The sequence below is a fragment of the Cornus florida genome, unplaced genomic scaffold, assembly GCF_030987335.1.
Source record: "Cornus florida cultivar Cherokee Brave unplaced genomic scaffold, ASM3098733v1 CherokeeBrave_3.0.0_Hap2_Chr06, whole genome shotgun sequence".
In the NCBI taxonomy this organism is placed as follows: Eukaryota; Viridiplantae; Streptophyta; class Magnoliopsida; order Cornales; family Cornaceae; genus Cornus; species Cornus florida.
Genome location: NW_026775576.1, coordinates 78,684,304 through 78,696,813, shown reverse-complemented (window position 1 = coordinate 78,696,813; position 12,510 = coordinate 78,684,304). Strand labels below are relative to the sequence as shown.

At 36.5% G+C, this 12,510-nt stretch overlaps 1 protein-coding gene across 3 annotated transcripts in view; it reads left to right on the top strand.

Annotated features, from left to right (window-relative positions):
* The window catches only part of LOC132312246 (putative DUF21 domain-containing protein At3g13070, chloroplastic), a 45,664-nt gene extending 33,366 nt beyond the window's left edge, over window positions 1-12,298 (top strand). For all 3 annotated transcript variants that reach the window (XM_059810541.1, XM_059810540.1, XM_059810539.1), the window contains 2 exons: window positions 3,278-3,457; window positions 11,501-12,298. In XM_059810541.1, the coding sequence (XP_059666524.1) occupies window positions 3,278-3,457; window positions 11,501-11,752 (432 nt within the window). In that variant the 3' untranslated portion in view covers window positions 11,753-12,298. The remainder of the gene's footprint in view (window positions 1-3,277; window positions 3,458-11,500) is intronic.
* Window positions 12,299-12,510: the final 212 nt, after the last annotated feature.

Sequence of the window (12,510 nt, the reverse complement as noted above, 5' to 3'; positions counted from 1 at the left end):
AATTCCATATACTTGATTGTTTTTATTTTTTAATTTTTATCCTTTTAGGTTTTTCATTTAACCTTAGAATATCATTGACTAGGTTACTGAACAAACTTATCGTATCACCCAGCACAAAGAAAGTTCAGTTATAAGAGAAAAACAAATCGTTACTCCAGCAATATATATATATATATATATGTATGATGTATGTATGTATGTGTACAAATTTATCAAGCTGCAATTATCCATTATTTTTATGAGCGTTTCTGCTTTCTATTTGGAGCTTCTTCTACATGATAGCCTAATCTACTTTCATGTATAATTAGTTCCATTTTCTTTTTCCATGAAGCGGCACAAACCCATAATCACTTCTTGCACACAGCCAATTGCAAAGAAAGCAAATATGGGAACAGAGCAAATAAAATGTTTCCTAATTTTTTTCCAGATGGCCCTCATTATGGATATACTCTAGCAATATATATATACACACATTTTGCGATTGGGGCTTCCTTTGAAATAAATAACGATGGACAAATCCTCCTTTGTTTTTTATTTTATTTATTTATTTTTAATATAAGTAAGATTGCAACATAGAGCGTTCAGATGGGGAACACATCTTGAGGAAAGCTACACAAGGGCCAAATAGGGCCCTAAGCACCACCACCACTAAACAAAATATAGCGCAAATAATAGAGAATTTTAAAGCCCCAATAGAAGATTCCTCTTCGTCAAAGGATCTTCTATTTCGCTCCCTCCATAAGCACCACCAAACAGATAAGGGCGCCACCCTCCAGAAATCATGGGTTTGAGAGCCCATTACACATCCTCTCTACGTGTCAATCAAACCTCTAGAGGACCGAGGCACAGGGCCGGCCAGATTCTCAAAATTTTGAGAGGCCCTAGGCGAACTTTCAAATGTGAGGCCCTTTATAAGGTTTTGACACGCGCAAAAAATTTATAGGAGTGCAGACTTTTCATTAACATGAGACGATAAACACAAAATATATTAGTGTTGAAAACACACAACAAAATCCGGTCTTGGTGCTTTATAAAGAACACGATCCAGTTTATATCAAAAAATTAAAAGATATATTCAACACAACTAAGTCACAAAAATCAAAATTCAACTTCATATCAAAGTAAATGTGATCATATTGCATTTTGAGTTGCAAAATTATCAATTGAAGTGCTCCAATCAAGTTTCTCCGACATATATTTTTCTATAGAAATCAGAGCCAATCCATTCAACCTTTCTTATGACATCGTCGACCGTAGGTAAGATTTGATCAACTTCAACTTTGAAAAATTTCTCAAAGTAATTGCAACTGTAATTGGAATAGTCAATAATACTTTATGTGCAATCCAAGAATTTGGAAAATAAAAACTTAACCTTTTTATAAAATCAAATGCTTTAATTGTCTTTTTTGTTCCTCTTGGTATAGTTTCTTTTAAGACTTGTAGCTCTAAAAATAATTATGTTCCATCAATTTCGGAAACCGTGTCGTATTTGAGGAGATCTTACATTATTTTGAAAAATGTGACAGTTGACCCATGAGTTAAAAATTGGTTGTTTGGATTGGGCTTAGCGGAGCCTGTCATGCATGCACATGAGCCCAACAATAATTTAATAATAAAATAAACCAGTTTCTGAGTATAGAAACAAATTATTGTATAACATATATAAATTGATATTATAAGTGCGTGTGTTTATTGCCAATTTTTTTTCTTAAAGTTATTTATTACCATAAATTTACATGATATATAAGTATGTATTGTCTTTTAATTATGGAAATTATGGCCTGAATGTTAGACATTTACTATTATATTTGCACTCTATGGTCCTAAATTTGAGGCTCTTCCAAATTTGGAGGCCCTAGGCAACCGAATAAACGAAAACTCAGAATTAGGTCTTGAAGATCCTTCTACGTCCTTGCGATTTGAACCTTGGATTAGTAGCCAGCCTTCTTCATTAATAACTTAAGAAAAGTGATACAGAAGATAGGCATCGGGGTCGATGGTACACATGTAGCACCAATTGACAGTAACCTATCTCTTCCTCGTCGGGTTATCCAAATCGGAATTTTCTCCAAAACCGTTGTCCAAGCAAAAAAAGGCCACCTTGAGAGGGGCCTTTGTGTGCCAAATGGCCTTCCATGGGAAGGCAGGGCCCGGAGCTTCCGAGATACAGCTAAACAGAGAACGAACATCGAATCTCCCATGAGAAGTGGGCCCCAGATGAGGGTATCTGTCCCACCTCCATCAATCTCCTGATGGTACAGCAGCTCCAAAAGACTATACACGTCGTCCAACTCCCAGTCCTGAAAATGTCTTGAAAAGCACACATCCCGAGTCATCTTCCCGCTATCAAGCCGATTACAGTTGGCAACCAAGGCATGTCTATCAAGAGCAATCCTGAAAAGCATAGGAAAGGAACAAGCCAGTGGACGATCGCCACACCAAATATTCTCCCAGAAATGAATGCCCCTGCCATCCCGAGCCTTGAAAATCTCTTTTAAATTCATTGAAATATATACTTACCAAAAAAAAAAAAAATTCATTGAAATATAGCATTTGACACTTGCTTCAATCCTCCCTGTTGGTTGTATCCCGACTTCAACTCCCCACTCTAGAACAGCCTGTTGCTGCTTCTTGATAACACCTGTCAGGTCTAGACCCAAAGTGTGAAAACATCAAGCCTGTAAGGATCCCATGGTGCCTTACAGTAAAGTGAAGTTGAGGCACAAATTCAAAAACCTCTTTGCATAATTTGCTCCTATTTGGAAGGCATCAATCCCTGTTGTTTTAAATCTTCACCTAAAGGATATTATCCTTCATTGTCATCCATGTGACAAAACCTCTATCATGGCCACCTATTTGAAATCTTCCTCTTGATGTTACTTTTATATATACTCTCATACAATGTTGTCCATTATTTGGTTGAAGTTATAAAGCCTTTTTCATATTGCCTCCTCCTTTCACTTTGTGCTTCTTCCTTTTTTAATCTTAACTAGTTGTATGTGCATGTTAAATCACCACCTTTTGTTAACTCAGTTGATGGTGCTAAACATGACATGGAAATTGAAGTTAGTGTTCTTTGATGCATAATCAGCCCTGTTTAGTTAGTTGTTGAGTTGAATTGTTATTATTTTGTAGTTTCAACAGTAATATTTTCCTCTTCTGTTCTCTTTCTTATTATTAATGCTGCCCAGAGTTCAGGCAAATTGAATGTTATGCCCGTCAAGTGCCAATCAATTGTTATATATACTGATGTCCTTTTTCCATTGTTCTGTGACAGGGTCATCAGTATGAGACGGTGTCGGGCTTCATTTGTGAGGCATTTGGATATATCCCAAGAACAGGTGAGACCGTAAAAGTGATACTTGAAAGGGCAAATCCAGTGGAGCGTGATGAATATACTGAATCGGAATCTGATCGCCAAGATCAGAAAGAAAAGCAACAAATTTTTAAGCTCGAGGTACGAATTTCATTCTTTGCCGAGATGTTGTTCTGTAAAAAGTTCCATTAAAGAAGGTGGTTATTAATTATATTTATAAAATTGATTTAAGTTTTAATTTGTTTTAAGGAATCCTTGTAGAGTAGGGGTGACTAGGAAGTGAAAATCTTTTAGGGCCTGTTCACTAACAGGAATAATTCCTAATCTCTACTTTCAATTCCTAAAAGGATTAAAAGTGCAAATCATATTTTTTAATATAATTTTACTTTTCATCTTTTAGAAAGTACTTTCACATTTAATAAAGGAAAAATAAAGTGAGGATTTGGTACTTACTTTATACACTGTTCACAGAAAATATTTTCTGCACTGTTCACAACCGTCTTATTTTAGCCCATCTCATATCACCCCTCATGCTCACACTGCTGTTGCAAGAAGGAGGAGGCAAATCGAGAAGCCGCCATCACCGACAGTGCGCCCGATAAAGGCAACCGCCATGGCAACAAGGTCATCACCGACCCTCGGTTCGCATCCGATGAGAGGAGAGAGAAAATATAAACACTCTCTCTCTACTGGGCTTGTCAACCCCTTGATTTGGGGATCCATGAATTGTGAGTCCCAGCCAATCCTGATCATCAATCACACCATTAGCAGTGACTCAGAAGAATCAAGCCAAAACCCAATTCAGAAAATAATAGAATAGTTAGAGAGAGCGAACCGATGATCATCAGGACCTTGATTGGTCCGCAACTGTATGTTCTGTAGAAAATATTGATTCCATTGCAGCTCCCCACTGCATCTCCACTGTTTCGCTGAATTCTAGAGAAACGAAGACAGAGTATTAGAGAGAGAAAGTTGAGGACGTTGAACTGTGTGAATCCAGATTCTAGAATCGAATGGAAAAGAAGGAGATGCAAAAATTCAGGAAAAAATACCTTTTGATTTGTTTTTGAATGCACATCTTGTTTCTTCTCCACAATTCTCCAAACGACACTTTAATTCCAATTGGGCAACTAAGGTTGCCGGAGATTGTTGAGTAGATTGTTGGGTTTCTGTGCGTGTCGGTTTGGTAATTGTTGGGTTTCTGTGGAATTGTTGTGTACATCTCTCTCAGTTACCATTTCTTACACAGGATAATAAAAAAATTAAAATTAAAATTAAAAATATTAACCTTACTTTCTATGCTTTTACTTTCAAAACATTAAAAGCAGAATAAATTATTAAACATCATTTCACTTTCTATTTCATCTCAAGAAATAATTTTACTTTGGAGATGGTGAAAGTTTTAGTGAACAGGCCCTTAGTGCTCTGAATGAGCTAAGCCCAAGACATCTTGTCTATTTAAAGTGAGATTTAAATTGTACTTATATTGTTATATATCCACAAGGGATATTGTATAGAAGTTACTTTATTCTTGTGGTGGGAAATTCATCCCTCTATTGTCCTCAAAATTTACTTTTGATGCTTGATTTATTTATTTATTTATATTTTTTAAAATTTTATTAAGGTTAAAATCATAAAACCCCCTTTTACTTTCAAAATTGTGTATTAAACCCCCCATTAGAATTAAATAACCCCCCGAACTAAAAAAAGTTGTCAAGTTGTCCCCATATTTGTGACCAACCCGTTAATTTGGTTGTGAAATTATAAAATTGACCTTACTATTTAATATTAAATTAAAAGCTGATATTTATTACTTTAAAATTACGAAAATACCCCTTTAAATGATCTAAGTGGTCTTCTTCCTCCTCTTTAGGGCTGCAAATAAACCAAGCTATTCAACAGCTCGGGCTTGGCTCATTAAAAGCTCGGCTCGGGCTCATTCGTTTAGTAAACGAGCCGAGCTCGAGCTCATTTTTCAAGCTCACTTAATAAACGAGCTGAGCTTGAGCAATGATGAGCTCGGCTCGCCAAGCTCGTGAATAGGCTCGTTTAGTTAATAAGGCCTACATTTCAAATTTTGCTACTAAAATTTAGCCCAAACACTAAAAAGTTTTTAGAGGTCCATGTAGTAGTTTGGTTTTATAAAATTAAACTATATCCATTCTTGAAGCCCATAAGCTAATAAGCTCAATAACCTATACAATTTATCATAGCTGTTGGATTACACATGTTATAACCAATTAACTATAACAAAGGAAAAGAAACCCCTAAGTTCCTAACTCTTGTTGAAGACGGCAACCATAGGAGACCTCTCAATCCGTCCATCTCAGATTCATGTTGGCAGCTACTCTACTAGCGACCGATGTGAAAATCTTACTCCAACAACTATTGCAAGTTTATTACTATCTCCCTCTCTCAACCATTTTTATTAATCTCAATCCGTCCATCTCAGATTCATGCTCTTTATCTTGACAACCGTTTTTTTTCTTCTTCTTTTCATGGAGTTATAAGAGGATGAAAAAAACTTTGGGGCTAGAGTGCTTAGGAAGAATTAGAAAAGAAAAAAGGGTTTAACCCGATGATTGAGAAACTGATTCCATCCTTTGTAATGCGATCGAAGAGTTGAGGGATTTGCAGAGATGTAGAAGATTAAGAGGCTTGATTTCTGCAATGCAGCTTGAGCCGAACCGAGCTGAGCCCGAGCTTGTCCAAATATTGGCGAGCCAAGCCCAAGCTTGGCTAAGTTGAGCTCGCCCGAGCCTGAGCAGCCTTCTGAACCTGGCGAGCCGATCCCGAGCAGGCCAAAGATCGGCTTGGCTCATTTGCAGCCCTACTCCTCTTCACCCGCTCTCTCTCTAAAACTAGACCCATCACCACCAACAACTAGTTGCAGCACGGATTCCACCACAACCTACCACCCAACACACCCAAACCTACCAACGGCCAGTGGCCTAGCGGTACCAGTTTCTTACTTCCCAAAGGGAGGTCAGGGGTTCAAATCTCAGAAGAGACAAGTGTGTGTGAGTACCAATTAGGAAAAAAACCAACACACCCAAACCAAAACTAGACCCTTCTCTACAAACAATCAGTTGCAGCACGGATTCCACCACCTACTACCCATCACCCAAACCAAAACTAGACCCATCACCACCAACAACTAGGGCTGCAAATGAACTGAGCTGTTCTTGAACAGCTTGGGCTCAACTCGTTAAAAGCTCGGCTCGGGCTCATTCGTTAAGTAAACGAGCCAAGCTTAAGCCCATTTTTCAGGCTCATTTAGTAAATGAGCTGAGCTTGAACAATGATAAGCTAGGCTCGTGAGCTCATGAACAGGATCGTTTACATAAAATTCAATTTTTTATATTAAAAAACTTAGCCCATCTATATAAAGTTTAATCCAAGTACATATTAATTTTTTAAGTAGCCCAATTAATATTTTAGTGTTTGGAAGCCCATCTTACAAATGAAGTCCATTTAACTAAGGGTAAAGTGCATAAAACCCCACTGAACTTTCTTCTCTTTATCCCCCTTGAACTATTATTTGGACAGTTAACCCGCTAAACTATTTCGATTTTTGCAAAATACCTACTCCGTCAAACTTTCCGTTCATTCAATACTGAGATTTCACCTTTGCAGGTCACGTGACCAACTCAATTTTTTTAAAAGACACTATCACCCTTATAACCCATATTTACAGGGTTAACTCGTTTTAAACCCTAGTCCATGTTCCCACCTTTGACAAACAATTCAAACCCTAATAAATTTCTCTCTCATTTCTGACTCTCTCTCCCTTCTAAGTTGAAGATCCATGTCAACTGAAATTAGAACACAACAACAACAATACTAGTCCCTATAGAAAGATATATGTATATGTGTGTGTGTGTGTATGAGCTAAAGATAACCATATATATACAGAGAGCACTAACCATTCTCTCTCGTTCGCTCCACATTTAGTTGATTAATTCTTCAACTCACTATTTCTACGGTTTAAATTGGAAAACCCCAATTCTGATTCTGTATTGTAGAGAGAAAAAACCCAATTTTGATTCTCTCTCATAGTTGTTAAAGGCTCAAGGCGCACAAAAGCACAAAGGCCTCTTAGAGCTTGAGGTGCAAGGCGAGGCACATGCCCTACTGAAGCAAGGCGCACGTTGGGAAAAAAAAAAAAAAAAAAAAAAAAAAAAAAACCCACCCAATAAAGATGCAACAGTATATATAAAGATGCAAAAGTCAACTAAATTAATTGCTTAAGTTCAATATTCAACATAAAGATGCCAAAGCCAACTAAATCAAGTACTTGAGTTCAACAGTGAATAATCAAACATATTAATATAAAAATGCAAAAGTCAACTAAGGAGAATTATGAGATAAAACTAAAACAAACATAGACATCATTTCTTCCTAAGAAGACAACAATTAGTTACAGGATTAAGTTTAAAACTAATTTTTTGTTTTTCAAATTTTCACTTGGAATCCTATTTGACCAATCAATTAAATTGAGAAAATGAAATGTTGAATAAAAAAAATTGAGATTGAATATTACTCTCACTTTTGATTTCAAACATTGTTTCAAAGTAAAATTAAGTAGTCTACTACTCTACTGTGAAATTTTCTAAACTTTCAAATACACAAAGTTTAAATTTTAAAAACCAATTATGGGACATCCAATGATTTATGTACAGGACCATTCATGTTGGAGGTCATAGAGAGGCAATATAAAAAATGAGATTGATTCTAATAAATTAATAATTAAACAACCAGTTTCAGAGAAGACAATTTTGGAAAACAAAAAAGTAATTGCTCTGTTTTCATTTTATCAACTCCAATAACATAAAAATAGTGTTTTTAATAAGAAAATCTAGCAAAATTAATGAAGCATTGAAGCCAGTTATATAAGGGTCTCTAGAATTTTGCTTCTAAAGAGACGTGGCAGCAAAAGAAAAGGCCAGTTATATAAGGGAAGTTATGTAACTTATGTCTCTACGTGGCAGCAAAAGAAAAGGAGGAGGAAAAGGTTGAAGTTGAAAAAAGAGAGAGAAAAGAAGATTATTCTGCCGAGAGAACAAGAAGAAGAAGAAGAAGAAGAAGAAGAGAGAAAAAAAGAGAGAGAAGAAGGAGACGCTGAGAAGGACTTACCTGGAATCGCAAGCTTCCTCTGTCGACAGAATCACAAACCCTTTGCTTCAAAGTTTCTCAGCCCTAGCCCCTTGGCCCCCTCCTCTTCGATTCACTTCACTTTTACACTTTCCTTTTGCTTTTGCTTTTGCTTTTATTTTATTCTTTTTCTTTTTGTAAAGTTGCTAAAACAGTAATAATAAACAATAAACAAATAGCAAATAGTAACAAATAAAGGAGGTGCACCTTTTCTACGCCTGGGGCCTCTCGCCTCTTATGTAAAGGCGCTCGCCTGTTCAAAGACCACCGCTAGGGGCCTACACAAGCACATGACTTGCGCCTATAGGCGCCTTGCGCCTCAGGCGTGCGCCTTTGGTGCTTTTGACAACTATGTTCTCTCTTGAACAGTTTATCCCCACATTCTTTGATGGAATTGAAGATGATGATTGATAACTATTTTTTAATGCGATGGAACTGTTGCCTATCTTTTAGAGTTTGTTTTGCTGACTAATTCAAGGAAGGAAGGAAGACAGAGAACAGAGCTTCAATGGAGGGAAAAAATATAAAGTGTATGTGTTGAGCTCAAAAAGTTATTTCTCTCTCTACAGAGAGAGTTTTTGAGCTTTTCTGGAACCCAATCAAAGAACTCCGAATGGAACGTGATCGGAAAGGGTCTGGTGAGCCATGGAATAAGGATCCAACATTCAGCTACAAAAGTAGCAAAGATATTGAGATCTAGGAGCTTGACGATGATGAGAATGAAGAAAAATGAGACAGAGACCCATAACCCAACTTTCTGTATATTACTAATTACTCCTTCACTCTATTATATCAATCAAACCCATCACCATCCATGATTCTTTGACACCATTTTCTTTTTTAAGTTTGTTATTTTTGCCCCTCCCTATCCATCCAAACCCAATAGATAAATTCTTGGAGAACTCTTGCAGTAGATCATGTGCAAATGAAGGGATTGTATGGCGATAGAAATCAATATAACCAAACAATTGTGATAAGGTTGAAGATGAAATCAACCGCTGAGTTTGGAATTAAGAATGAAGATGATTTCAATGGCCGAGTTTGGATCAAACAACGATGAAGCGCAAGTTAGCAAGGAATGATTCAGTCTATATATATATATATATATATATATTTATATTTATAATGCTGTGAGAGCTTCATGCATATAACTGAAAGGAAGGATTGTTTGCCGTGAGAAATAAATATAACCAACAGTATAGTATTATGAACTTATGATGTGATGTCTTTTTTTAATTGGTCAATAAGATTGCCTTGTCACGTCAGCATATTAAGTTGGAAAATAAAAGAGTAGCTGCCCTTCACCTTAAGGGCAAAAAAGTAAATTACTTTTTTTCTGTTAACAATGCTGACGGATTGTCCTAGAATGCAACAATTCTATAGTTTAGGGGGTTATTTTTAGTTTAGGGGGGTTTATTGCAATTGGGTCATAGTTCAAGGGGGTTTAATGCACTTAACCCTTTAACAAAATAATCGAATGGCTCAAGTCATGATTTCATCTAAGCCATTAGATTAGTTGGATACATGTACATTGTTAGATAATAAAACCCTAAACAGCCGCAAGAAGACATGAAGAAGAATGCTTCTGTCTACAACTCCTCTAGCCATTGCACACCTCCCATCAACTCCACGGGTGAGGCTAAGAGCAGCCGCAGGAAGACACGGGTACAGATTTGAATAAGGTGGTAGTGAATATTTTATTTTGTGGTCAGATACGGCTGTGATACGTTTTGGACACTTTAAGGATACATCCGGGTATTTTGTAATATTTTTTTTTAGAAAAATAGAATTCAATGCAATTTAAAATATATTATGAGTTAATTTGAAAAATAATATAAAATTTAAGAAAATAAAAATAACAAACATCTAGTTCTAAACTCCAAATTATTGATAAAATATTATATATATAATATTATATATTATTTTTTGACATATCCATGCCGTACCCGTGTCCTATATTTTTTAAATTAGTGGTATCGCTGTGTCTGTATCGTATCTTACCCATATCCAGTATCCATGCTTCCTTGGTTTTCAATAATAAAAAAGAACATTTTTATGTAAATAATGGAAGTAGATCTGGAAGAGGGTTGAGCACTTTGCTAGTTTCCACATCGTTGGTCTGTTGGTCCCTGTCAAAAATCTGAGCAATTGCACATTTGCACTCAAGATAATAAATTCAGCTTCTGAGGTAAATTCCACCACCCTTTTCTTTCCTCTCTCAAACTTTCGCTTTCTATTTCTTAATTCAAGCACTCTGAGTCTCTGGCCCTTCGATTCCCTCTTTTTAGAGATTGAAATTTAGAGGCCTTTACAGTCTCTCTACAAAATTGAAATGGTTCAAACCCTAAAATGGTTGAATGATTGCAGGTGTGCCATTTGTGGTGCATTTCATGTTTTATTATGAAGTCAATGCATCAAAATGGTAGATCATACTGCATTATTGGAAAGACATAAAGTTTTGGTTTGATTAATGCAAGGAGATCCAAGTGAACTACGGCTATGCAAACGAAGATTGCTTTGGAGATTTTGAGACCCAGAAAGACTGAAAAGTTTCACTCAGTGATAACATAAGTTGCATTCTTAGATTGAGCTGGTAAAATGAGCTTAATTAGCTATTGTATTGGTGGTTTATCATTTGTAATATTAGCAGAGTCAACATATAAGATATTGGTGAAAACCTACAGCTCAACTATTTTCGTTATCATTACTGGGTTCACATTGTTGAATGAATCAAACTTCATGTGTAACCAGTGTTGCTCCATTTTTTGCATAAAAGAGAACTTTTTTTTGACTAGTACTTGCATAAGGGAGAACTTGGAAGCTTATAGCCCTCCCCTTTGAGCCCAACCTATGCTTTTCCTAAATCTTTTCAATTATTTGGCAGAGATGAAGTCAGGAAAAAAGAAGAAGAAGAGAATATACATCTCTCTCTCTCTCTCTCTCTCTCTCTCTATATATATATATATATATATATTGATTAGCAGTTTATTTGACACATAACTTACCAACATAATATTGTTTATGGTGCAGATTTTAGCAGGAAATGCCAGAAAGGTTAGTGCCATTCGATTTGAAAGTGTTAACCCTGATGATGCAACAATGGAGACCAAGGAAGTAACACGCTTATTTCCCAAAATCATGAAAAGGAAATGGAACAGCAATGATGATCCGAATAGGACTGGCTATGATGGTGTTCCATTTGAAAATGGAACAGAGGATGAGCTCTCAGATGGCCATGTAATTGAATATGAAGTTGGTCATGAACAAGCCAGTCAACTGTAGTTACATTACTCAGTTTTCCCATTCTTAAAAAACCTACTAGGAGGTAAAATATTGTAAGCTTAGCAAAAAGGGGATAAACAAATGAACATGTAAATTTTTTTTATAGACAGATGTATCAACATCCGAGGCATCTGGAGGGAGCGGATCATAGCATGTGGTTGGATTTGACTTGTTGATATTCAGAGAACAGTAGCTGTTGGAGTTTTCTCCTCTCATCGTCTTTGCTCTATAAGATCGTCTGATTGCTCTTGCAGAAGAGCAACGGAGGAATGAATGACGAAGGGGTCGCTGTTCTGCCTACTCAGTTGCAGTGCCTTGAACGGCAGTACCTGAATATGCTCCAAGAGGGTGGGTCAATCAGCAGCTGATCTGCAATGTCCAAAAGAGAGATTTTATTCGGCTAAAAAAAAAACTTTCAAATGATAAATGGTGAGATCATTTATTTTTCGTTCTTCTTTTCTCTCCTCTGTGTAGCTCAGGGAGAAACAGGGATGTGCGTAGAACAATGATTGGAAAGGGGAGTTTTTGGAGTTGTACTCTCTCTCTCTAACCTTCGTCGTCTTTGGTTTATGTGCGCTCTCTCTCTCTCTCTCTCTCTCTCTCTCCACTACAGACTATAGTACCTGAGGATTCTGGTTTTCAATATATGACAAAGCCTTTCATCAAATTGCAAATTTGTCGATGAAAATATTTGAACTTGTAACGTTTTAGTTAAGAAAATGTAATTTAGGTTAGGTTACCTCAAATCTCAAGTTAAG